The sequence below is a fragment of the Pelodiscus sinensis genome, chromosome 22, assembly GCF_052426305.1.
Source record: "Pelodiscus sinensis isolate ZL-2025 chromosome 22, ASM5242630v1, whole genome shotgun sequence".
Lineage (NCBI taxonomy): Eukaryota > Metazoa > Chordata > Testudines > Trionychidae > Pelodiscus > Pelodiscus sinensis.
In genome coordinates, this window is record NC_143073.1 from 10,697,694 (window position 1) to 10,722,852 (window position 25,159).

The window sequence follows — 25,159 nt, forward strand, 5'->3', positions numbered from 1 at the left end:
CTAGTGGCGACGCAGCCTGCCAGGAGGGGCAGGAGCCCGTTCAAACCCCGTAGGTCAGCACTCTGCAAATGGAGAACTAACAGAGGGTCCTGCATGTGACCGGGTGAGATCACGGGACAGCTGAATGGCGTGTGAAGTTCAAGTCACAGATCTATGGCCACGCCTGCGACTGTTTGTGTTGCTGGCCCTTTCCACCTCACGAGGGCCAGAAATACCCGTGATTGGTCAAACGCCATCCCTGTTTTGTCACCATAGGTGATGTATGGGTGCACAAGGGGAGGGGCACATGCACCCCTCAAATGCTGTGGGTGGGAAAGGCTGGCCAGCAGCTGGTGGGGAGACTAGCGGGGGCGGGGAGAGGGACAAGGGGGCTGGCGCCCGCAGCAGGGACCTGGCCTCCCCATCACACTCCCCGTAGAAAAGCAGAGTAATGGCACCAGCTCGCTCTGCTCCTCCGGCCGCGTCACTTGGGAGAGGGTCGGGACCGCCCCATACTCACCTGCGGGAAGCAGAGCAACATGGTAGGGCAAGGGTGGAGTAAGGGCGGCGAGGAGAGAGCAGAACAGGGGCAGGGTAGAGCAGAGGTGGGGGGGGCTGTGGGGGGGTTGTCCTGGTCCTTCCCCTGTCCGGGATGGGGGTATCACGTGACTGGCGGCCTCCCCTGGCCCCCTTCACCAGTCAGGGGCTCAAACTCTTTGCACACACAGCCTTACGCCTTTCCCCTCCCATGGGAAGATGGTACCACAGGGCTGGGGGGCAGAGAAGTCTCCAGTCCCTGACCACTCAGTGAGTCAGAGGCCAGTTCAGAGACAGGCTCCATGTCCCATGTTTTGAAACCACAGAGCCATCCTCCCCTTCTCACGCCGGGATCGTGACCGCTCCCTTGTCATGAGGGAGACGAGACGGTGTCCCTTGTTCCTGGCTGCTGCAGACGGCAAATCCAACCTGCCCTTTGAGGCGAGAGGAACGGGGACTGCCAATAAAAAACCCTAAAACTCAAAACTCCCCTTCCAGGTCAGGGGAAAGATGCTTTTAAATAAACCTCCACCGGTCACCCCCACTCTCCCGGCGCCGAGGTGCCAGGGCACTGAAATGAGGTGTGGGGAAGAGAGGATCACAAGCCACAGGATGTTAAATATCTTGTGAATGCCAACACAGAGAGATCTTTTGCTCCTGGGGGAGGGATGAGGCCTTGCTACCCCCCCCTCCAATCCCAGCTCTCCCCTTCCTAGTGTCCTGCTTTAACTACACAGCCATCACTGAAGCAGTACAACCCCTGCATGGGGCGGGAGATCTATGGACATACAGGGGTTTACAGGGGTTTGGCTCTTCCCAGGCAAGAAGAGGAGTAAGTTGTGCTGGGATAAAGCATCTCGATACCTGCCTAGCTGCATACACACGGTTTGTGCCGGTTCTACGAAATCGAACGGCTGCACCACCTTTGCCATCACAGTTAACGGAACAGCCTGCTTGTTCTCAGAGGGACACTCCCTGGCTCCCTCCCCCGCCGGGGGGCTTGATTTTAGGGTATATTTTGCCTTGTGTGTTACGCACACAAGAGATTTTAACACAGCACCTGGTCAGGGTCAAGTTGAGTGGGGGATCCTGCCAGCTCTCCCCGTTTGCTGACAGGCATTACAATCACACCTTGCCCGCCCCGGGGCGTTAATTCGCTCTGGTTAACCCCGCTTTCCTAATGCGGCCCTGGCCAGCGCGAGCTAAGCGACGGGACCACACTCAAAGTGGGTTTAAAGCCCAGTTTTGTCCCAAGGGGCCTGGCCAGCCAGGGGAAATGGGCCTTGATTATCCACAAGCTGCGTACCCGAACACGGGAAAGGAGCTGTGCTTTGTGTCCGCATCGCGGGAGCAGGTAGGCGCGCCAGTGGCAGTTACAGAAACAACCCCCCATGGGGTGGGGAGGGGAGACACAAGGCAGGGCCAATACAGACTCTAATCCAACCCTGCTGATTCCAGCACAGATTTTGCCAGAGGGGCATTGACACCTCAGTGGGATGCCAAACTCCCTCTGGCAGGGCTGCTGACAGAAATGCAGGACTCTGGGCAAAGGGGTAGGAGGGAACGGCAGCTCTTTAGGGCTGCCTGACCCCCATCACCCTGTGGTGATTTACAGGGCTCAGGGCAACTGCAGCAGGCAGGAGCCATGAACCCTTTTAAATTTCCAGACCCGGAGGCAGCGGCCCCCACCCCATCGGCGACCAGGCCCTCAGGCCCTTTTGAAAAACCCAGCCTCCACTGAGGCAAGAACTCCCCTCTCTCCCCCCCAATTCCAGAGGCAGTGTCTCCCTCAGGCAAGTCTGCGGGGCCCAATCTGCTACCGGAGCCCAGGGCCTGTTAGCCTGTCTCCCCTGGCAGGGGCTGAAGTGGTTTAACTGAGCTTTGCCCAGCCCCATTTACGGAACTAACTCTTCCCGCGGTGAAGGTCCCAGAGCTGATCCTGCTGCCCCATAACTCTGTTGGGGGCGGGGGGGGGAGGGAGGAGAGCAGGCAGCCACTGATGACACGTGCGGGCAGGGACACATCGGCTGTCACAGGGCGAGTAGATCAATGCGCTGCACAGAACAAAAGAGACTTAGTTTGCACCCTAAGGGGGCGGGCACAGCAAAGTGGGGACACCCCCCAAGGGGACAGCCCCAGACAAGGCCAAGGTGTCTACCTAGGAGCCCACACGACACAGAAAGCTTCTCCAATTCTCTGCTCTATCCGGCACCCGAGAGACCGGCCCATCCCAACACAAGCCGCATCCACAGTAGGGGAAGGGGGAGGATGGCAGTCTTGGGAGACCCAAGTTTAATCCGCTGCCTGAGTTCCCCCCTCCCCCGACTTACAGGGGGGCTGCGATGGGCTCAGGTAGGACACTAACGGGCGGGGGGGGGGGAGCCCCATCAGGATCTTTGGTGTGTTTCCCGCCTGCACAGGCTTTGGGAGTTTGCTCCCTGTGGGATTTTCGCCAGGCCTCTGGCCTGCATGACGCGTTGGTTTAGAATGTGGGAAATGCAGATCGCAAGAATCCACAGAGGAGCGCAGCGTGTGTGGCTCTGCCATGCGGCATCCGCCTCCAGACACCACTGAGGGCCCGATTGTGAGTTGCATTTTTCAGGCCACTCTGGCGGCAGAATCAGCCCCCCGGGAATCTCCACCCCTTTACCCGCGGGTGTTGCGAGCCAGAAGGCAGCTAGGGCCAGGCTCTGCACTAGTCTGGGATTGCAGGGGAGCGAAGGACACTGAACTGCAGGTATCCCTGCTCGGGGGGGCCAAGTCTGGGAGACAGCAGCCCTGAGGAGGCTCTAGCGTACACCAGGCCTAGGCAAATCCTCGCACAGGCAGTGCAACGGGGGCCTTCAGCCTCAAATGCCCAAGCAGAATAACAGCGCCACTGCCCCCCTCCTCCAGCACCGCGGGCTAGAGCCACGCAGACCCGACGCTGGATCAGCCAACGGCAAGGGCAAGCCACGGACGCAGCGGGCCAGCACCCAGGCTCCTGTGCCAGCCCGGTCAGACGCTGCAGTCTGGTGACCGAGGGGAGGAAATGAAGTCATGCTCCTTGCTTTTAGGAAGAACAATATTGTTGGAGAAATTGGCGAGCCAGCTCTTGTGCAACTCCAGGGGGGAAGCAGAGGGGGAGGAGAGAAGGACAAAACAAGTGAGAAACTCCATGTTTGGGAGTTCCCATTAACTAGCCACAGCCTGGATCAATTTCTCACCCCCCCCCCCCCATCGATTTCTCACCGCCCGCCCCCCCGCTCACCACTCCCGCCTCACTCCTCTCTGAAGAGCAGCCGAGGCCCTGAGCTAGTAAACAGGAGCAGCAGGGTCATGGGCAGGCCGGCGGGGCGAGCCAGAGGAAAAGCAGGTTTCTGGCTGAGTAGCTGCCAGGGCCTGGTGCTGATTGACTGGGTTAGGGGGCTGGGGCCCCACCCTACTGTTAGTTGGGAACAGACAGATCTCAGAGGGGTCGCCCTGTTAGTCTGTAACGTTTAAAGAAACAATGAGCGGTCCTGTGTCTAGAGTAGCATGAGCCTTCCTCCGATGAGCAGAGTGGAGAAAAAAAGGGGGGAACCTCCCAATATATAACAGAAAAGGGAGGGGGCGAGGGAAGGTACCTGTCAATTGCACGGGCACTACTATTGACAGGTACTTCCCCCCCCCCCTTTCTTTTTCTGTTACGTATTGGGAGGTTCCCCCTTTTCTCCTTCACTCTGCTCATCTGAGGAAGTGGGTTGTGCCAATGAACGCTCAGGATACTTATTTATATATTTGGTTAGTCTCCATGGTGCTACAGGACCCCTCGTGTCTTGGGAATCGCCAAGGCAGCGCTGGCAGAGAGGGGAAACTGAGGCATGGAGCGTTTAAGGGATTTGCCCGAAGGAGCCTGTGGCAAAATGGCCGAAGGGACCCTTGTCCCCAGTGCAACCCTTTGACCACAAAACCAGCCTCTCCCCACTAGCCTGTGAGAGGATAGGTACCAGCTCCGTAGGGCCCGGCAGTCTAGGCAGGGCCGTCCCTAGGGAAGCCACGAGGCCTGGGGCAACCCCCCACCACGGGCCCTGCCCTACCCCATGGTGCCCCATCCCACCCCTGTACGACACAAGCCAGGGGATTATCAGGGCCTGGCCCATGGCTGCAGCACGGTTCCACCTCCCTCACACTCTCCACGGTGGCAGGAGCTAGAGCAGCCCGACAACCTGCTCCGCCCTGCTCTGTTGCCCTCTCCCGACCCGCTGCGCCTTGTTCCTCCACGCTGTGGGGCTGCGACATTCTGCTTCCTGCTGCCACAGAAGCCAAGCACGTTGGGAGTGGGCAGTGGGGCAGGGCAGAGAAGGCTGCCCGGCTGAACATGGGGACACCAGGCCGTCAGGTAACCCCCTGGGTCCCATCTATAGGACTGCTGAGACGGCTGCCGTGGGGCCCCCTACACCGTGGGGCCTGAGGCGGCCACCCTGAACCATCCTATGGACAGGACAGCTCAGTCTAGGCTACTCTGTACCTTCCAGGATCTAGCCCAATGCTTTCCTTAGCACCAATTTTCCCTTCCGTCAATCCCTCCCCTGTTAACCAGGCCAGAGAACCGCGATCTCATGGCAACGGTTTTTCCACCTCTGTCTCCACCTGGAACACAAGACGCTGATTCATTCGGGTTGCCTCCTGGTGGCTGGTTCACAGAGCGGATCAAGGACCTACTTCTGCAACCACTGAAGCGAGCTCCCGTGTATCTGAAGCCCTAGAGGCTTGGCTGTTTGAAGACCAAGGTTCTAGCCCTGGCTTTGCAACTCTAGTAATACAGGTTGAGATTCTCTAGTCTGGGAGCTGACCTTTGCTGAAGCACGGGGGAGGGGGGAGCAATATTGTAGCGAATGAGTCTCTTTATTTTGCGAGGTGAATAAACAAATCAATGCAATACTGCCTAATAACGTATGACCGTATTGATACACCCAATATTAGCCTATGCCTAGCAAGGCTTATCAGCTGGCTTTGTAACAAACAATTAGTGCTGTTGCACCATTGTACTGTATTAGCACCAGGAAAGAAGTAGATAAAGCATAAAAAACCATGCTTATGCTTAGCAGTATTACCAGCACTTCCACTACTTACTGGGCTCTGAGAAGACATTAGCGCTAAAGAACAGCACAGAACAGCGAGAGCCAGGCCTGGCGGCTGTCAAATTTCATGGGATCACAGGAAACGTGGCCGCTCCCATGATAAGTGGACACCCGGCTAACCGAAATCATGCCGGATCACGGTTGTCGCCAGACTAGAGACGTCTAACCTGTGCATTGTAAATCCAGGCCCTGTGGGTGCTCTCCACGCAGGCCTGCGAGCACAACAGAAAGAACCTTGCGGACTCACTCTGGCATAGGGCTGGGACCAGGCACCTGGCATTGCCAGGCAGTTCCTGCGGGCTGGCGTTGGCAAGAACTGGAAGCTGCTCAGCCCTCCTGGTTGTAGCTCAAATGGGTGCAAAGCAGCCAAGAGAGGCAGGTAAAAGCTGGGGACGAAAGAGACGTTACTTCAGCCACTGGAGGAGCCAGGGCCCGTCCTCAGGCTGATTTGGCAGTTGTTTCAGGAAACAGACTCAGGTCAGCTGTTGCAATACAGCAATTGCTGCTCTGTACCAAGGTCAGCTGGGTGTGGCCCCTCCACAGTCTGCTGCCCCTCTCGAACAAAGGGCAGGTTTGCATTGCAATTAGACTCCAGCTCAGGCTAGGCTAAGGCTAAGCTACTGTTTAATTGCCGTGTAAACATCAGCCCAAGCTCCAGGCCTCTTGCACCCCACAGGGTCCTAGAGCCCAGCTGCATCTACATCACAATTAAACAGCCTCTTTGCCCAGGGCCAGCCGTGGGTTTTCAACTGCATGGTAAACATCCCCAAAGCTCTTCAGCTCCAAAAATTCCTTTGTGGGGTGAGTGGGAACATAATGTCTATTAGAATCTCTTGCCCTGAGATAACACCTGTCAGCAGCCCCTGGGCATTCTGTCAGCTCCTAGTGACTGCAGCCACCTCTGGGGCAGAACACAGCAGCTGCTTCACAGCACACAAGGTGGAAATGCTGTACAGAGTTTGAGGAGAACGTAACTGGCCAGAGGCCAGTCAAACTGGGCGGACAGCCCCATGCAGAGAGGCACTATGGGATTAACGGGGCCAGAGCTGCGACTATGACTTGCTAAGTGTATGTACAGCACCTAGCACAATAGAGAATCGATTTTACTAAGGACCTCGATGTGCTACTGGCATACCAAGCCCAGAGAACACATGGTAGAGTCTTCCTCCACATTTCCAACACAGTCATGTCTGCAGAAGCCGATTTCTCAGTCCCATGATTGGGTGTGTGAGGGGTGGGGGTGTTTTTGTCGACCTGTAATCTCTCAGAGAATCTTTATTACTAAGGATTATGCAAGAGGCAGAAGGAAGCGCACAGAGTTTCCATATCCCAGCACAAGGAGTTTAAAGACAATGGCACCTGCAGCGAACCTACTGTGCTCTGGAAATCCACAATGGCCTTTCCCAGCCAAGCCACTTTCAATTGCATTTACAACATTCAATTGCATTTGCCCAGTCCTGCAAGAGAGCCAAAGCAAACAGAGCTTGCCACATTCGAGCACCCAAGGGGTACTCGGAGAAAAGCAACAGTGAAGCATCCTGCATTTGCTAAGAGACGCTCAAGGAAAAACATCATATGGCAGAGATGATAAACCAAGCCCAGGAACAAGTGCGCTTCCGGAGGGGAACTTGCAGAGATGAGGCAGCAAACCCAAACCTCAGTTACAGCAGAAAAGGAAGCAGCATGTTCTACTGGCGGAAGAGCAAGGGAGGGCAGTATGAGGGCTAGAAAGCTATGCCAGCTGTGAACAAGGCCCAGCTTTTCTGTGTCTGTACAGCCCCTAGTGTCTCCATCTATGGCTGAAGCTCTGATGTGCTAGTGCAGAGTTCCCCAAAGTGTGCTCCATGGAGCTCTGGGCTGCCACACGATGGGTTCACAGGTTCCACAAGAAAATATTAATGACAGTTGTATGACCCTGTTATTTTGTTACTAATTTTCTGATCTTTTTTGCCCCCTCCCACCCCCCCAAGAAATACAAATATAATTCCAAAACTTTGTATATTTATTTGGGTACCTATTGAACTTTAAAACAAAAAAACCCCAAAACACACTGTGTTAAGGGCTCCGCCAAAATTTCAGGACGCCGTAAGGGCTCCACCGCTGAAAAAGTTTGGGAAACCCAATGCTAGTGCAATGCAAGTCAGCCAACTGCCAGTGCACACCACTAGGGGGAAGTCGGATTAGAGAGGTAAGTAGACTTCCCAAACCCCGCCCACAATAAGCTCCACCCCTTTGTGACACCATCTAAGGAGGGTTGAATGAGTCCATCAGCCCAGTGGTTCACAAGGGCGGTGCAAGTTAAAATGGCTGTGTGAAAAGGGAACTTCTGTTGAGAGGTGGCTCCCTCCCACTCTGTCTCTCGCACGCGCGCGCACACACACACACTCACTCACACTCACTCCCCCCCCCCCCGCTGCACTGAGCCGAAGGAGCTCAGTGGTTTCCTGAGGAATGAGGACCTTGCGATCATTTGCACGACTAAAACCGAAAGCCCTTTGCGAGATGCTGACTGGATCGGCAGGGGGGTGGGGAAGTGACACGGCAGAATCGGACCCGGTTGAGAACCTCAGCGTCACCTCGGTAGAGCCAGAACGGAGGGAGGACCCATGGGGACCCCCTGCCTGCAGGGAGGGAATGATTAGAAAGAAGGGCCAGAGGAACAGCCTTGGTAATAGGTGACTGTGGTTTTCCTGCACACAGCCCTGCTTCACGGATACCGGATTAGTTACCCCACTAGGTCGAATACCACCTGCATGGGGCCAGGCACCTCAGCTTTCTGGGCAACCTCTTCCCGGCAGGCCCTGTTCCAGGAATCTCCTCACAGGAGTGCGAGGAGAGAGATTCACCACCCATAAGCAGTAACAACCTATAAAGGACTAGAACAGCCTGGGTGTGGTCCAGGGCCCATTCTCCCTTCCTATGAAAGGGATCAAAACAGCAACAGCAGGGGAGTCACATCAGCCATGGTTGAATTTCAGATGACATGGCATCACTGTCACACAGCTGTCACTCACGTGGATGTGAGTAGCCTTGTGGTTGGAAGCACTAAGACTAGGACTTGGGACACCCCATTCTACCAAGGGCCCCGGGTGTGACTGCGGGCAAGGCAGTTTCCCCTCCCTGTGCCTCAGGTAATCACAGATGGGGAATCACCACCAACTCCCCCTTTGTAAGGCAGTCCAAGATCTGTAGCTGAAAAGCACCAGGAGTTATGACAGCACAACTGTGAGTAACTACTTCACTCACTGCTAACACCAGAGGCCTTGCTTGAAGGTGGAATCCACATTGATTTCACACAAACTGCATGTGTGGACACACTCTGAGTTTACACTAGTTCTCAATTGATTTAAATAAGCCTGGTTAAGCCAAAGCCCTGAGGTTTGCACTTGTTCACAGTCCAACTTCACCTCTTGGGTTCAGCAGGGGTCATTGTCTCAGGCAGGCACACCCCCACTAGGAAATGCACAAAAACACACAACAGTGCAGGGTGAGAAGCACCTGTGAACTGTGGCTGAGGCTGGCTCAATTTCTATCAGTTTCCTATAAGATCTGGGGGCCTTCCCCACTCAACCCCCTTGAACCATTCTGGCAGGGATTTTAAAACTGGAATCTGACCAGGACACGAGATCCAACGTCCCAACCATTGCAAAACGCAAACACCTCCAGCAGCCAGAACCGCGCTTCACCGTCCAGGCGGGTGCCAACATTTTGAGGTGGAGGGTTTTAAATCAGAGAAGGGCCAGAGGGAGAGCCACAAGAAAGGGTTAGAAAAACTGGCCTCACAGGGATAGACTCAAGGAGCTGGATCTATGTAGGCTTAACAGAGACGCTCTGGGTCCGCAAGCTCAGTGAGCAAAACCACCCTACCCCAGCAGACCATCTTGATTACAACAATTTTGCGGCCCCACTGACATGGAATGGGCAGCCCCCTCGCTAGCCTGGGTTGCCCCCCGCTGTACTCTGGCCTGTGTCTTACAGCAGCGCAGACTAGACAAGCCCAGGGGTCCGTCCAGCGTGGCATCCAAGCAGCTACCTCTCATCCCGGTGGTTGACACTGCTCTTCCAGACAGGACCCCTGGAGTGCGCCTACACTGCACCGTCAGTTGAAATAAGATATACAAATTTCAAAATAACCCGCTATTCCGAAACATCCCTTCCTCCTCCGGGAACGTGGTTTACAGGGATGTCAGAATAGCGAGTCCCAAATAAGAGGGCTTGCTGTGAAGACGCGGGATACTCTGGTATCCCAAAATAGCGCTGCAGTGTAGACGAAGCGCAGCTGGGCCTGGACAGCGCCCCTACTGGACATGCTGACAGCACTTCCTGCGGCACTGCTCACTCCGCACTGGTCTCTCATCCCAGAGCCAGCCAAGCCTGATCCTCTGTTGCAAGATCTAACGAAATCATGATTGGGGGGGGGGGGGGGGGGGTAGAGGAGACACTTGGCCTGCCAGCCTGGAGATCAGGATAGGACCGCTGCCCTAGCCTCCATGGGTCAGACCCTACATTCACATAAGCTGGAGTAGCTCCATCAAGTCGACAGACACTCGGACTGGCTGGAGATCTGAAGCCGTGTTTAAGGAAACTCGAACTTTCTGCGTACACAGGAAAAGGCAGTGTCTGGAGAACACAATCAAGCAGTTGGCTAAACAAAGCCCAGGCCGGCCTCCCAAGGGGCTGTGCACTTCCACAAATACAATGATGCCCGGAGATCAAAGCAGGGGAAACAGCCTAAAACTGATCCACTGCAGCCCAGCTAGGAAATAACATTTCGCTGCCACCAGGAGAGGGAGTCTGGACCAGAGATAAAGGGGCAGGAAACCCACATTCAAGATTTCCCAAGGGAGATTGAGATGTTGGGTGCCCACCTGGGGATGCCCTGCAAGGGCTAGACTTTTGGAGAACTGATGCTTAGCACTTTTGAAGAGCCGGGGCCCGAGTTCTGATCGTCGTCCCCGCTAAGGACCCCTGACACCGCTCTGGCAGCGTAAGGGGGCTTCAAGCAGGTGCCCATGTGAGTCATTTACACAGTGTCCCTGTTGGGGCTGAGAATCACGCCCTATGTGCAGGGCTTCACCAGGTTATAAGGTCTTTGTTTGCACGGCCTAGTGGCTAGACTTCTTGACTAGGATACCAACGCCCAGGGTTCTAATCCCAGCTCTCTCACCAGGTGACCTTCAGCAGTCCCTTTACCATCTCCCCTCCCCCCATCTTAAAGTTGGGGAAACTGAGGCACAGGAAAGGAAAGATCCTGCCTGCTGATGTAAAGCACTCGGAGCTGTATGGATGAAAAGCACCAGGTGGGGTGGGGTGGGGTGGGGTGGGGGATGTTGTATTTTCAGCTCCCAACAGAACGGGCAGGTAGGCACCACCACAATACAGATGGGGAAAAAAAGGGAACTGTTGCACCCCAAAGCCATAAAATTCAATGCAAAGACAGTCCCTCTCCACACAGCAGGAGAGGAGGAAGGACAGTGGAAAACACCACCTGCCACCCTGCCTCGGCCCATCTGCTGCGGCTACTGCCAGCACTTCAGCCCACGTGGAAAGGGCACTATGGATTGGGAACGGCGAGGGGCGACGTGGGTTTTGTTGCCTCTGAGTGGGGCTGTCTCCTCTCTGGGTGCCTAGGAACACACAGGCCTCGCTGACAGGGGTTTGCACCTAGGCCTGACCGTGGCTGGCACCAGCCGCTTCGGCAGAAAAGTCAAGAATCCTGCAGCAGCTCAGCGATAACTTGCCTTTGGGGAACATTTCTTCCTCACCCTCTCAAAAGTTATTTTGTGCCCTGAAGCAGGAGGGTTTATAGCCCTACTTGCTTAGAGCCTCATGCCCACAGCATTACAGTGGTCTCTTTCCCTTCTGTATGGAAGGGCTGACCCAGCTAGGGGAGAGCAAGCTGCAGTCCAGCCTGCTAGCAGCAGCAAAGGAACGCTGCACATGTCTCCGTTGCTACCACTGGGGCAGTTGGGGCTGGCAGATCCAGGGCAGAGCTAAGGCTTGTCCTACAAGCTGGGACTTACAATCGTGTCTCCAACCACGGCACTCGTCTGACTGCGCTCACACTGTCAGGCAACAGTGTTGCACGGTGATAGATGCAGACAGCTGCTGGGGGTGCATCGGCAGAGAGCAGACCTTCCTCTCCCTGTGCCATGGGGCTGGGATCCAGGGGCAGCGCAGGGGACGGTAACTCAGTTTCTCTTCCCATGGGTGACACCCTCCCCAAAGGGCGGCGAAAGCGGTTTACCCCAGAGCTGGCAGCTGCGTGCCAGACAGATGCTGCAGACACAAGGCCCCTGATTGAGTCCACGGCCGCGGCAGCTGTCGAGAGGCAGCAAGGGTGGGAACAGCTGCAACCGTGGGATCAGGATGGGATTCGGGCAACGGCCTCCCACCCAGCTGAAACTGAAGTCACAAGTTTCCCCCCCGGGGTTAACTCAGTTTGTATTTTACATCATGCCGCCATCTCAGACACTGGTGGCACAACCAGCAGAGCTGTCCCATCCATAGGATGGTTCAGGGCGATTGCCCCGGGTCCCGTGCGTTTGGGGGAGGGGGACCCGCTTCAGGGAGACATGGAGCTGGACCACGCTGAGGCTAGCGGCAGAGTGACCAGCTCCACCTCGCTGGCTTCCCAGTGCCAGTCAAGAGAGAAGGGGACAGGGACTTGGGGGTAAGGGGTGGAATGATGGGGTGGGGGCTGAGCAGGGGCAGGAAGACAGGCTGGAGGCTTGGGGAGTCCCAGAATAGGGAGGGGTATGGGGGGGTGTCCCCAGCCTCTCCCCCCTCCCCCCCAGAGATGGCCCTGTGTACAGACTTTTTTGTGCCGTAGGGTCTCGGAGAAGAGCCAATGGGAGCGGAGCCCTGTGGCCAATCCCAGCCTAGATACAGCTCCCTAGTCGCCTCTTCTCTTCCCACCCCGCACAGGTGGGTGTTGCCCCCATTAGGTCTGGTCCCTGAGGAGACAGCTGCACCAGTTGAACCATGGTGTGAACTGAAACTGACGACTGGGGAGCATGCAGGGGGAGTGGCTGCAGACGGCAGCCTCAGTGGGGACAGCTATCACCTGGCCAGATTCCCCCAAGAGCTGGCAGCCCTCCTCCTACTTGGCTGCACCCCTAACTGCAGCTTTGAGGACTGGGGGGCAGGCAAATCCGTCAGGGCTGTGGCTCTGTCTCCATGCATCACCGGGGAGGTACGTACAGACATACAGCACGCCCAAGGCGAGGAAGCCGGACAGACTCCACAGGAGGGAGACAGAACAACAGCCACTGCGGATTTAGCTGTTCTATTACCCGCCACTGGATCTCTGACCCCCGGGGCAGAGGGAGGAGAGATCTGCAAACATTCCTGCCCTGCTGCTCACTGCCACCCTGGGATGCAGCCCAGCTGCTCTTGCTTGGCACAGAGGTGCTAGTTCCCATTACGTGATCAGGGATCAGCAGCGCAGGGCGGCGGGGAGATGTTGGACTGGGAGCTGGACTTCTCGGCTCTGCCACTGACCTGCTCTGTGATCTTGGCAGAGTCACTTTCCTGCTTTGCACCTCCCCCGCTTTATCTGCCTCATCTCTTTAGTCCTCACCCTCTGGAGTGCGGGGAAAGCAGTGGCTTGATCTCAGGTGCTATCATCACCAGGATCTTCAAGGGATGGGATTTTCCAAAGGAGCCTTGAGGTGCTTGGCACCCATCTGCCTCTGAAATGCAAAGCCTCAGCTCAGACCCAGCAAAGCACACACATCCTACACCACGAGGGGATCGGGGGGGGGGGGGGAGGGGGGGAATTGGATCCTGGGGCAGCAGGAAGGGCTCCACATGGCCTCCTTTAACTCAGTCAGGGCGGAACAGCGATGGGGCAGCTTGCTTTGCCGCTGCTCAGAGGGGACAGAAAGAGGGTGCCAACCTGGTGCCAGCTCGGATTTTGCTTTGGGAAGGAAAGAGAAGCCAGCTGCGAGGAGCCAGGTGGAAGCTACACCTGAAAGCTGAGCGGGGAGGGAATCCTCCCACCGGGTGAGTCAGCGCGGTATCCTCCGGGAAGATGTTCCAGCTCTTCCCCCGCACGCCCACCCGCCGGAGATCCCAACAGGAAATGAACAACGTTCCGTACATCTGGGATGCTCCACAGGCAGCCACAAGGGAATATCGGCCGCGCACTGGCCTCCCCTCTACTATGCCCTGTGGGACCGCAGGGCGGGCGAACCTCAGGAACGCTGCACAAAGTCAGGTCACTACTGAGAGCGGAGCCTGGAAGTGGAAATATGGACTGACAGCACTGGGGGCCGGGCACAGGACAGACTCTGGAGCTCTGGGTCTTGGCAAGACTGACCGATCACCCCATGGATTCTCAGAGACAAGCCCAAATCTCTGATGGCTGCATCTTCCAAAACACCTGAGAGCTCGTTATCCTATTGGGGTAGGTACAGAACCCCACCGCAGTAGGCACTGTAGAAACAGAACTCCCAGACAGTCCTTGCCCCAAAGAGCTTCCAAACCATGAACAGGCCTCTTTCCAGGTACAACTGCAGTAACAAACACGAGGGCTGTATTTCCACCCCTCCCTCGCCATCTTCCAGCCCAACGCACTGCGGTTATGGCCCTCCACCTCAGCGGTGCAACGCAGCAGCTACACAGCAACACCCGGGGGAGCTTTCGGGCAGGCAGAAAGAAACGTCCACTAGAAACTTCAGGGCAGAGAAGGGAACGTCGGTGTCAGAGGAATGGAACAAGCTGCGCTAGAATGTGGCCAGGACTCTGGGACTGGCATCTTTTCTCTTGCACACGGGGCAGAGAGAGAGATCTTTAAAGATCACAATGGCAGGACCGAAGTTTTAACTTTTTTTTTTTAAATGCAAAGAGAACAAGATGCAAACACAAGCAAGCAGCAGGGCTGCATGCAACAGAAGCCTTGAGATCACTGTGACGAGCAGCAGTATTAAACTCCAAACTAGAGAGGTTAACATAGGCCCCCGGGATCCCAGCAGGCTGCAAAGAGAGCCGTGTGTGTCGCCATGTATGGGTTTTCCATGGTTATCTGCTTCCCTTCCTGGGCAAGCCCTAACCTTGGACTTGGGCAGCGTCAAACCTGCAGCAGCAGGAAGGAAGCAGGTGGGGCTGACACAAAGGCTAGCTGCCCCCATGGTATCAAAAGCACCCCCCACCCCCACATCAGAAAGGGACAGCGGAGAGCCAGACCATGGAGCCCTTGGACAACCCAACTGCATGCAGGGAACACGTCCTATTACAGGAGTGCGTCTCTGCACACAGTAGTTCAGATTCCATACTGCAAAAAATCAATGCCCAAGCAGAACTCTGCCCTCAGACCTGGGTGCAGTCCTGCCCCTGAGCAGAGCAGGAGAGCAGATCAGACCATAGGATAGATGGTGGGACTCCCAAGTCACTATAGGTTGAACCTCTCTAATCTGGTACCCTCAGGACCTGACCGGTGCTGAACGAGAGAATTTGCCAGGTCATGGGAGGTCAGTATTGTGCAGCAGCATCACCAACACTCCCACTGCTTCCTGGGCTCTTAGAAAACATTTAGGGGTACATTAGAGCTAAATAACAGCACAGAACCCTGAGACACAGGACTGGGGGCTGTAAACAAACTTTATGGAACCGTGGGAAACTTGGCCACACCCATGAGAAGTGGACGTCCGGTTAACTGAAATCATGCCGGACCATGGGTCTTGCCAGACCAGAGTGTGCCGGACTAAAGAGATTCAAATCTGTAGCACACCAACCATGCCAAACCCATTTCCCGCAAGCTGCACAATGGACAGATACTCCTGACCATCTTCCCCACCCCAAGAAAGAACACCTGGCAGTGTGCCCTGTAAGCTGACTGCTTAGGCAGCCTCCCAGGAGAGAGTCAAATGCCGCCCAGCTAATTAGTAGAACACCCAAAGCCGGCAGCATGTGTCTTCACTGGTGGTGCACATCCACACATGCCTCAATGCATGCAGCAAAATTTATTCTGCACAGGAATGAATTAACCGCCCTCCCAAAAAAAAAAGGGAGGGGACATTGCTGCCCAGCTGTTAGCATCTCCGATCAAAGGGCTGCAGAGCTGGGCAAAGAGGGAAAGCAGAGACTAGTCCATAGACCGAATTTTACAAGGATCCTTAAATAGCCTGATTAGGGACTCAACGGGAGAATCATGCTGGAAATCAAGCCACTGGGAACACCCCTGCATCTCCAGTGAACTATGCCCGTCCTCCCTCTCTAAGGTGTCATTCATATAAATCCTCCAAGAACACCTGCAGCAATGGTAGCTAGCGAACAATCACCTCCATTCCAGAGCATTCGCCAGACAGAAATTTCACACCATGCACTGCACAGCTCTTTGCAGCAGCTTATGGCTTCCTCCGATGCGGGTACTGACAACAGGATCAAGGCTGAAATACCCCTCCTTTCTACAGACAAGTCCTGAGCAGCTTTCGAAAATGGGACATCGGCTCTGAAGTCATGCGGGTGCTTTGAAAATTGCACCCAGCATCTACTGAGATCCGGAGGGTGAAGACACCCAGGACGGCTGGAACGAGGCATGAGAGGTGAACTTAAGGAAGAACACAGGCAGTTTTCCTGACAATCGACCTAACAGGGAGCCCGTCCAGATGTGGAATGTTCCCCGAAGGGACGCAGCGATCGCTCTATTGCTCAGGGTTTTCACAACCAGCTGGGACTCACACATATTTATCTGGCTCCCAACACCAAAGTATCCCAGCACCTCAGCATCTTTCACGTATTTATTCCACCCCCTACTGGGCAAGGCTGAGCTGTTATCCCCACTGTTCAGATGGGGAAACCGAGAAGTGGAGAGGCTAAGTGACTTGCCCAAGGTTGCACAGGGAATCTGGAGCAGAGCAGGGAACTGAACCCGGTCTCCCAAGTTCCAGACTAGCATCCTAACCACTAGGCAACACTTCCTTGGCTAAGAGAGCACGTTGTAGGGAAACAGTTCTAGCTGGAAGCTGGACAGAGAGCACTAAGCAGCACTTCCCTTTATGCTACACGGAGATAAAGCAGCACTTTTAAACTCAGCCAGGAAGAAACTTTGGCTCCAGAACGAAATCTCTGCTCCTACTCCTCCCTCCCCCCACACGCCGATGCGGAAAGGCATCATGTTAATGAGATACAACGAGGAGATGGACTTTCATTCTCTCTCCTAGCCACAGCTGGGACTTGCCTTGCTGGCTGGTCCCGCGCACTCAGAGCTACCGGCTTTATTCATAAGCCATCCCAAACACGTTCTGCCGAGGCACTGATCCTTTCCAAACACAGGCCCACCCTCAACCACAAGGTCCCCTGCTCCTCCATGGCGCTCTTGTCCTGATCACGCACACAGGCCAATGCTGGAGGATTTGGAGAACAAATCCATTGCATGATCGTTGGACTAAACTTACAGGACAGTGTCATCAGTCAAGGGGTCAGACCCCTTGGCTGGCGTAGATCAGTTTCATGCCAGTGCCGCCAGCTGAGCCGTGTCTACACGAGCAGCGCTGCACTGGAGTACCACTCTGGCAAAGTATTCTTAGTGTGGACACAGCTGGACCACATCTTTAGCACTGTAACAATCTAGCCAAACATCCCCTCCCTTGAGCGGAAAGTTACCCTGGACGGAGGAGCAGCTTGGCCAGAATTACCTCGTCCTACACTGGATGCTTGTGCCGGCACAGACCTGTGCCTCAGGGATCGCCCGCCATTCCTTGACAGACACAGTTGTGCGGCCAGATGGCTGCAGTGCAGGCAAAGGATGTTGCTCAGGCAAACTCCAGCAGACAACCTCACTGGTAGAGCAAAGATCGTCCCATCCCACTGACTTTCTGCACCTTGCCCCTTTCCCGCAGGGAAGATCAATAGAAAACTAACTGAGCAGATGCAGGGAACCTCCCCCAACGATTCCCAATTAGGAGCGATTCTGGCATGAAGAACAGCGCTGGGTCTCCAATAGGCAGAGAGCACGTGACATTCGATTGCCCAGGCAAGGCAATGAACTGGATGAGTTAGTACATCAAACCTTCCTAGAGCAGGGACTCTCAAATGCCCCTGCACCGCAACCTCCTTCTGACCACAAACAGTCCTCCACAGTCCCCAGGGAAGGGACCAAAACCTAAGCCTGCCCTGGGGAAGAAAGGGGGGCAAAACCTGAGCCCCACTGCTCCAGGCAGGGGGCCCAAAGCTGATCCCTAAGCCAGCCCTGGTGACCCCATTCAAAGGGAGGGTGGTCGCGACCCACTTTGGGGTTCCAACCCACAGTTAAGAGAACCGTGGTCCTACAGCCACAGCAGGACTGGGTTGGCTACTCCATACGTAAGATGGGAATGTTACCGCGCTTATCCATTACGTGCCCTAAAATCTCTCCCCATCCTGTCGCAGCGAACACCACGGATTTCTTGCACAAGCAACACACTTTTCTACAGGATGCACGGGACTGGAAGAGCCCCCCCAAGGTGGCACAATCCTGCATCCAGCTATAGGTGGGCACACAAAAATGTCTTCTCTGCCACTAACACCCATCTTTTGGTTCCCCGCTCCCCCATGCCGCCACCTTCCCGCCAGCAGCATCGTGCCCTGGCTAGGAGGGTTTTGCTCTCTCCAGAGTGAAACCTGTTTTCCCTGAGCCAGAAGCGGATTGCGATGCAGTGGGATGGTGAGGAGACCGCAATGGAGGGGGAGTGGGGGTTGAGATAGAGACTAGAGAAGCCAGGGGTGGGGAGGAACGAGGGAGAAGCATAGGAATGGGAGGAAAGAGTAAAGGGGCAGACGGTGGAGATGGTGAAGCTCAATATGAGGAGAGACACAGGGGAGCTGGAGTTGGGAGGAGAAGGGGACGAATGAAGCAGACACACGGAGTGAGAGGGGGAAGTAGAACAGCAAGATGGACAAGGGGAGGAGATAAGAGCAGGTGGGTCTCAGAGGAGGAGCATGTGGCAGGTGCGGATGGAGGGACTGGGCTGGAGAACAAGCAGCGCGCCAATGCAGGGCTACTCACTGGGGCAGATGAGCGCCTCCTTGGCCGTGATGCTCTTGTTGCAGGCGAAGCACATGGTCATGCCCGAGACGGTGATGGTGGTGAAGAGGTGCCCATTGGTGTAGCGGGCGTCCTTCTCCTTCCCGTCCTTCTCCCGTTCCTTCATCTTCTCTTTGTTCTGTTTGCCGACAGAGAGGGAGGGGGATTAAAGATACAGCTTCCCAGCAGGGATCCCCGCCCGCTCCACCCGGACCAGCCTACAAACATCTCACCCAGGACGCCCTCTGTACAGGGCGCGCCTTCCCGACAGCCCCTCTCTCCGACACTCGCTTCGCGTTCCAGCTCATAGCTCTGCCCGAGGGGAGCCAGGTCGTAAACCTGGCCCGTGCACCAGCAAGATCAGCTGATGCAGCAAACAGATGTGCCTCTTGAGAGCCAAGTGGACGTCTGTGGAGCCCCCCCTGGGGGAGGGGCAATATTGGGTGTCCAAACCCCAGCTGGTGTCACGCCCAGCAGGATGGTGGGCACAGGGGAGCTGGAAAAGCCACCAGCTAGATCTACTGGAAAGCTGCAGTACAGTAATCCGAGGAGGGAGAAAGTGCACAGAGGAGAATGGGAGAAGACACCCAGTTATTTCAAATCTCCTGTACTTCCCCGGCCCCAATAACCATGACAACCGAGTGTCTGCTTCAGAAAAACACCTTCCACCCCCAGCATTGAAGCTTACTGCCACAGAGCAGCATAGAACCAGCTGCAAAAGATCAGCTCCCGGGAGCACATGCACTCCACTCCCCTGCAGAGTGGACCGGCTAAGCCACCCGGTCTGAAATGGGGCAGGACGCTCCACAAGAAAGGACCGCAAACAGCCACCAGCTAGTCCTCGTCAGGATTCGGAGCGGTACCTGGTACCTTTCCGCTCCTGAAATGCGGCCACCTCTGGGGTGGAGGAGAGAAGCCAATCGTGACTCAGGGTGAATGGACATTGTGAGGCGGGCTAGCCCTTGCTATTGAATGGGTCGCACTTTATCTGCCCAACGGAGGGCTGAGCTGACTCCATGGAGCAGCATTTCAAACCCGATGCTTATGCCTCCGAGCTGGCTGTCAAACCCTTCCATTACTGCAGCAGGTCAGATCTCAAAAACTGTGTGTGACAACACTGGGCAGCACTGATTGGCCGCAGGAGAGCCAAAGAGAACCACAGGGCCTGTCTGGGTCCCTTAGCTCCACTAAAAACAAAAACAACCCCCAAACAATCCTCCTTTATGCGAATTGTAACACAGACCTGGTTCTTCTCTACCATGCTGAGGACTCTCAGTCCCCGAGATAACCAGTGGCCAAGCTGGGCACAAAATCCTAGAGTCTTGAGTCCTAATTCTCTGCTTTAGCCACTAGGCCACACTCCCTCCCCAGAGCTAGGAACAGACCCAGTTCTTCTGCAGCTGAATGTTCAAGCACAGACTTACAGTTTTTCACTCCTACACACTGGAGTGTGTGGAATGAATTTAGTGATTTTGCTCTTATCTGGTAACGTTTGGGTTTATTTTAATTGATCCAGGAGTCTCTGCCCTTCCCGCACACACTGCCCTGCCCCCCACCCCGGCATTCACCCGTGTGGCCTTGAGGTTTGAAGAACACAAACTCTATGAAGATTGGAAGCCATTATGGGGTAGGGAATCTAGCTTTGTCACTAGACAAGGTATGGGCAGCTGGTTGTCATGGCATCCTTTCAGAAAGGGGAAGTGAACCGGTCACTTCCTATTGCAAAGTTCTGAGTAATCTGCGTCCCGGCTATTTCTGACCAAGTCAGCTCTGCATCACGTATCTTGGTGACAGAAACCAGACGGTTCGCCCTCCCCCTCCCCAGGAGCTACAAATTATTTGTATCGCAGAAACACCAAGCCTGCAGTGAGATCTGGACCCTATGGTGCTAGGTGCTATACGGGCTCGTGGCAAGAGACAATCCAAGAGGTTGAGTTTAAAGAGGCAAGGCAGAAAAGGGAAACTGAGGTGCAGACAGGGGAAGTGACTTGCCCAAGGCTGCCCCTCAGGTTAGTGGCAGAGACAGGAACAGAAACCAGGTCTTTTCACTTGGAACTCAGTGCACTAACCTAAACTATACTGCCTCCTTTGTCTTACCGATCCAGCCAATGCTGGTCTCTGTCGTCACTAATCTCTCTCTAATTTAGATACCGAACTAGGCGGGGAACTTCTTTCATGTATCCATAAGTTGCCCCACACCCCTACAGTCCTCCATAGAAGAAAAGGGAGATTTTGCTTGTATAGAATACCTTTCGCTCAAGGATCTCAAAGCACTTAGGGTATGTCTACACTACATGGCTCCGTCGACAGAGCCCTGTAGTGTAGACATACCCTTAGAAACACTGATCAGAAAGCTGGGTGACAAATCAAGACTCTACGCAGAACAGAATCTCAAGCAGCCTTGGGCTAAGGCTCTGTGGGGTTGCAGGCTCCGCATGGGGGATCCCGCTTAATTGGTTAAATATAACGTTTAATGGATTAACTGATTAAATGGGACTAGTTAAAATGGGACTTTATCCAAATCCCTAACCTTTCCTTTTTCTAAGCTCTTCAAGTGTCAGCCTGTGCCTCCAATGGGTCCCAAGCAGGAGCTCTGGACAGCCCCATAGCCTGGATCAAAGTCCCAACTCCGGCAAGAACTTCCTGGACTGATCCCTCAGGATTGCGGAGGGGTGACCCAGTTTGTCAACCTGTGTGAACACCTGGAGGGACCATCTGATCTGAGCCCTGGCCTAGTGCTGCCCAGAAATCCACACTCCGCTTCAGCGTAGTGCTGCCAAGGACGGGAGTTTGCATCACCCCTGCAGCGACCAGCCTTCCCCATTATCTCTCCGGGTTCTACAGTGCATGGCTAATCAGCTGGGTGGCATCCGAATCTTTCCTGGGGGGCCACCCAACTGCTCAGCTTCCAGGGAACACTGCTGCCAAGTGCATTTTGCACCAAAGGCAACTGGCTTAATACAGAGCAGGGATGGCATCAAAATGGGGACGGCCCTTCAAAAATCTCAACTTTCTGTAGGATAGTGCTTGGAAAGGGTCTCTGTCGCCTTGTAATTCCTTCCAGCCCTGCATCGTGTCTCCAACCTCCATCACACCGCACCATGGAGGAGGGATGTAGGTCTTAAAAATAGCAGAGCAGATCCTCAGGCCATGTAAACTGAGTGACACTGATTTATACCCGCTAATGATCTGGCTCACACCCCTCAGCAAATAGGCAGCCAACTCAGCCAGGTTGCCCGGGCAGCTAATGCAAGTGGCACCATCTCCAAGTCAGTGCTCCCTGTAAGCTGTTTGCTTTGGCAGCCACCCAGGAGAGATTCACATGCTGCCCAGCTGATTAGCAGAGTGCCCACAGCTGGCAGCGTGTGTTTCTCCTGGTGCTGCACGTCCACACATGCCTGTGTGCACATTACAAAATTTATTCTGCACATGGATGGGGAAAAAATAGAGTTGCTTGTTTTTAGTTCTGTTCTGCCAATATAGCTTACCACTGACAACTCTCGAGTGAAATTGACAAGATCAGAGAGCGGGCGCCTGCTTGCTTTCAATCCCACACAGCCCACTGGCAGGAACAGAAGGCTGGTGGGTGATTTGGCTATCCATTCATCTCTGTTGCTCAGGCTTCCTGAAAATTCAGGAGTTCGGGGTGAGGCGGGGGAGAGGGGAGCAAGAGAACTAGCTGATCATTTTCTAATCATCTCTGCAGCTGACAGTATGGGGCACCAAGCTCTCTCACTTCAGGGCACTGCCCTTCAGCTGCAGAGATCAGGAAGAATTCCTTCTCCGACTCCCATGCAAAATAAAGATCATAGCAAGAGTGTGCTGCCCTTTCCAAGGCATCGCAACAGACCACTGGGTACAACGTGTCCCAGACCTAAGGAAGTGTACGTGCTCTTGTATGCAGAGCAGCGATGTCTGACCCAACGGTCTTAATCACAAGAGGATTCCACATTTAAAGGTGATTATTAAGCCAGAACTGGGGGCGGAGAGAAGGAGGAAGAAGAGGCATCCAAGCCTGGCAGCCCATAAACCCCATTTTCACTGTGACACTGAAACACATAAGAAAATAAGAATAGCCATACTGGATCCTACCAAAGGTCTTTCTAGCCCAGTATCCTGTCTGCCAACAGTGGCCAATACCAGATGCCCCAGAGGGAGGGACACAACAGGGAATCCTCACGTGATCCCTCCCCGTCACCAGTTTCCAGACACACAGAGGCTAGGGACACCATTCCTATCCATCCTAGCTAATAGAATCATGGAGGTTAGGTCCATCAATGGCTATCTAGCTCTTTTTTGAACCCTGTTCAAGTCCTAGTCTTCACCACATCCTCTGGCAAGGAGTTCCACAGGTTGACTGTGAGCTGAGTGAAGAAAAGCTTCCTTTTGTTTGTTTTAAACCTGCTGCCTATTATTTTCATTTGGTGACCCCTAGTTCTTACATTGTGGGAATAAGTAAACAACTTTTCCTTACTCACTTTTTCCACATCAATCATATCCCCCCTTAGTCTCCTCTTTTCCAAGATGAAAAGTACAAGTCTTTTTCATCTCTCTTCATACGGGACCCATTCCAAACCCCTAATAATTTTTGTTGCCCTTTTCTGAACCTTTTCCAATGCCAATATATCTTTATTGAGACGAGGTGACCACATCTGTATGTACTATTCAAGATGTGGGTGTACCAGGGTTTTATAGAGAGGCAATAAGATATTCTCTATCTCCTTTTTAATGATTCCTAACATTCTATTTGCTTGACTGCCGCTGCACACTGAGTGGATGTTTTCAGAGAACTATCCACAACGACTCCAAGATCTCTCTCGAGTAGTTGTTGTTAAATTAGTTCCGATCATATGGTACGTATAGTTGGGATTATTTTTTCCAAGAACCCACCCACCGATGTATATACAGCTCCATTCTGTAATCCAAACCACACGGTCCCCTCCCTGGTTGCTAGATTCAGTTCTGCTTTATGTTTCTCAAGATACTTGGATTGGACAAGGCAAGCCGTGGGCTGTTGGTTTGACAAGCCCAGCCAGTAGCCCAGCCACCGTTGCTGGGAATTGGACATTTTCCTGACCCTCAGCTCTCCTCCGATAAACAGATGGCGTTTTCCTCCTGGCCATGTGAACCCCTCGGAGGGAGCGGGGGATGGGAAATGAAGTGGGGGTCTTAGATTAATGGTGGGCAACCTGCAGCCCAACAGGATTCTAGGTGTGGCCCAGGAGACATTTTGTTTACCGCTGCCCACCCACAGGGTTGCCTGATTCCGCTGGTTTCCATGTGCGTAGCTTTTTACCCTGCTGGTATTATTAAAAGTGCGACGCACGTAAGGCGAGGGCACGTGCAGGCGGATGGCACGCAACACTGACTGAGCACGCCGGGCGCTCCCCCTGCAGCCAATCACAGTGCTGCTACGGTTCCATTGGCACACGCCGCACATTCTAGGTGCGTACAGTTCGCCAAACTACCTTGGTTACGACAATCCGGTGGCCCACTGAGAGGAAGGAGGCCGCTCCTGCGACCCACTCGCTAGCCTCAGTTGCCCATCGCTGGCTTAGAGGATCAAGGCGAACAGGGGTCACAAACCGTCTGTTCTTTTTCTCTCGGCGCGCCCTCCCTCCGGCCACCATTCAGACACAGCTACTGACTGTCGGACTCCAAGGTGGTGTGAAAAGCAGCTAAGATGCCCCAGACGAATCACATCTATTCCCCTGACCTTGCTCTGGTCCAGTAGAGCTGACAACCCAAGTGATGGGAGCAGGAGGGGAGAGGGGAAAATGGACCAGCTCTTGTCCCTGCAGAGGGATTGACTCAATCCGACTGGCTCCTAACCCACCATCTATCCATACTCAACTGCTTGGCCCAGTCTCTTGCATATACACCCTCCCCTCCAACATACCTGGCGCTCCTGCAGAAATTTCCAGTGGGTACAAACAAGCCGGTCAAGGCTCTTGGCCCTGTGGCCAAGGCAAACAGCCGTACTAAGATGGTAGGAATGCTACTAGAGTGGCTGGGAGGTTAAACCAGACCTGCAAGGAAGGAAGGAAGGTCTTCTGCTCCGCCCCACACAATCCTGCATAGCGATGCAACATCTGGTTAAAGTCAGACACCACCAAAATGCAAGGGGGGGGGGGGGGGGAAGAGGTTTGAGAGAGAGAACATGGCCGCCTCCCAGCAGGGATTTAACTGAGAGGCAGGGGAAGAGACTATGAAGTGGGGCATGGATGGTACCAGGCAGGGACAGCTCAGCTAACTGGGAACTGGAGGAGGTTCAGCTGTTTTCAAGCAACACTCCCAGCCGGGATCTGAGAGGGGCAGCAGGCAGAGAACAGGGTGCTAAGTAACCCCCTCCCCCCGACCCCGCATTCACTTTGTGCGCAAGCAGCAATAGCCAGGTGGAGCATTGTTACCATGGCCGGGGGCTGCAGCATGGCACATCCGCCAGGAGGTGTCCAGTATTGCAATACCACACCTAGCACCAAAGGGCCAGGGCTGCACAGCCAGGCCAGTATCTCGGGCTTGGTATGCGGCTGCT

The 25,159-nt window shown here is 54.6% G+C and overlaps 1 protein-coding gene across 5 annotated transcripts in view; it reads right to left on the reverse strand.

The window, feature by feature from the left end:
- Positions 1–25,159, reverse strand: part of ARHGEF2 (Rho/Rac guanine nucleotide exchange factor 2) — a 152,905-nt gene that overhangs the window by 21,736 nt on the left and 106,010 nt on the right. For all 5 annotated transcript variants that reach the window (XM_075907439.2, XM_075907440.2, XM_075907441.2 and 2 more), the window contains one exon: positions 18,607–18,763. In XM_075907439.2, coding sequence (XP_075763554.2) covers positions 18,607–18,763 — 157 coding nt within the window. The remainder of the gene's footprint in view (positions 1–18,606; positions 18,764–25,159) is intronic.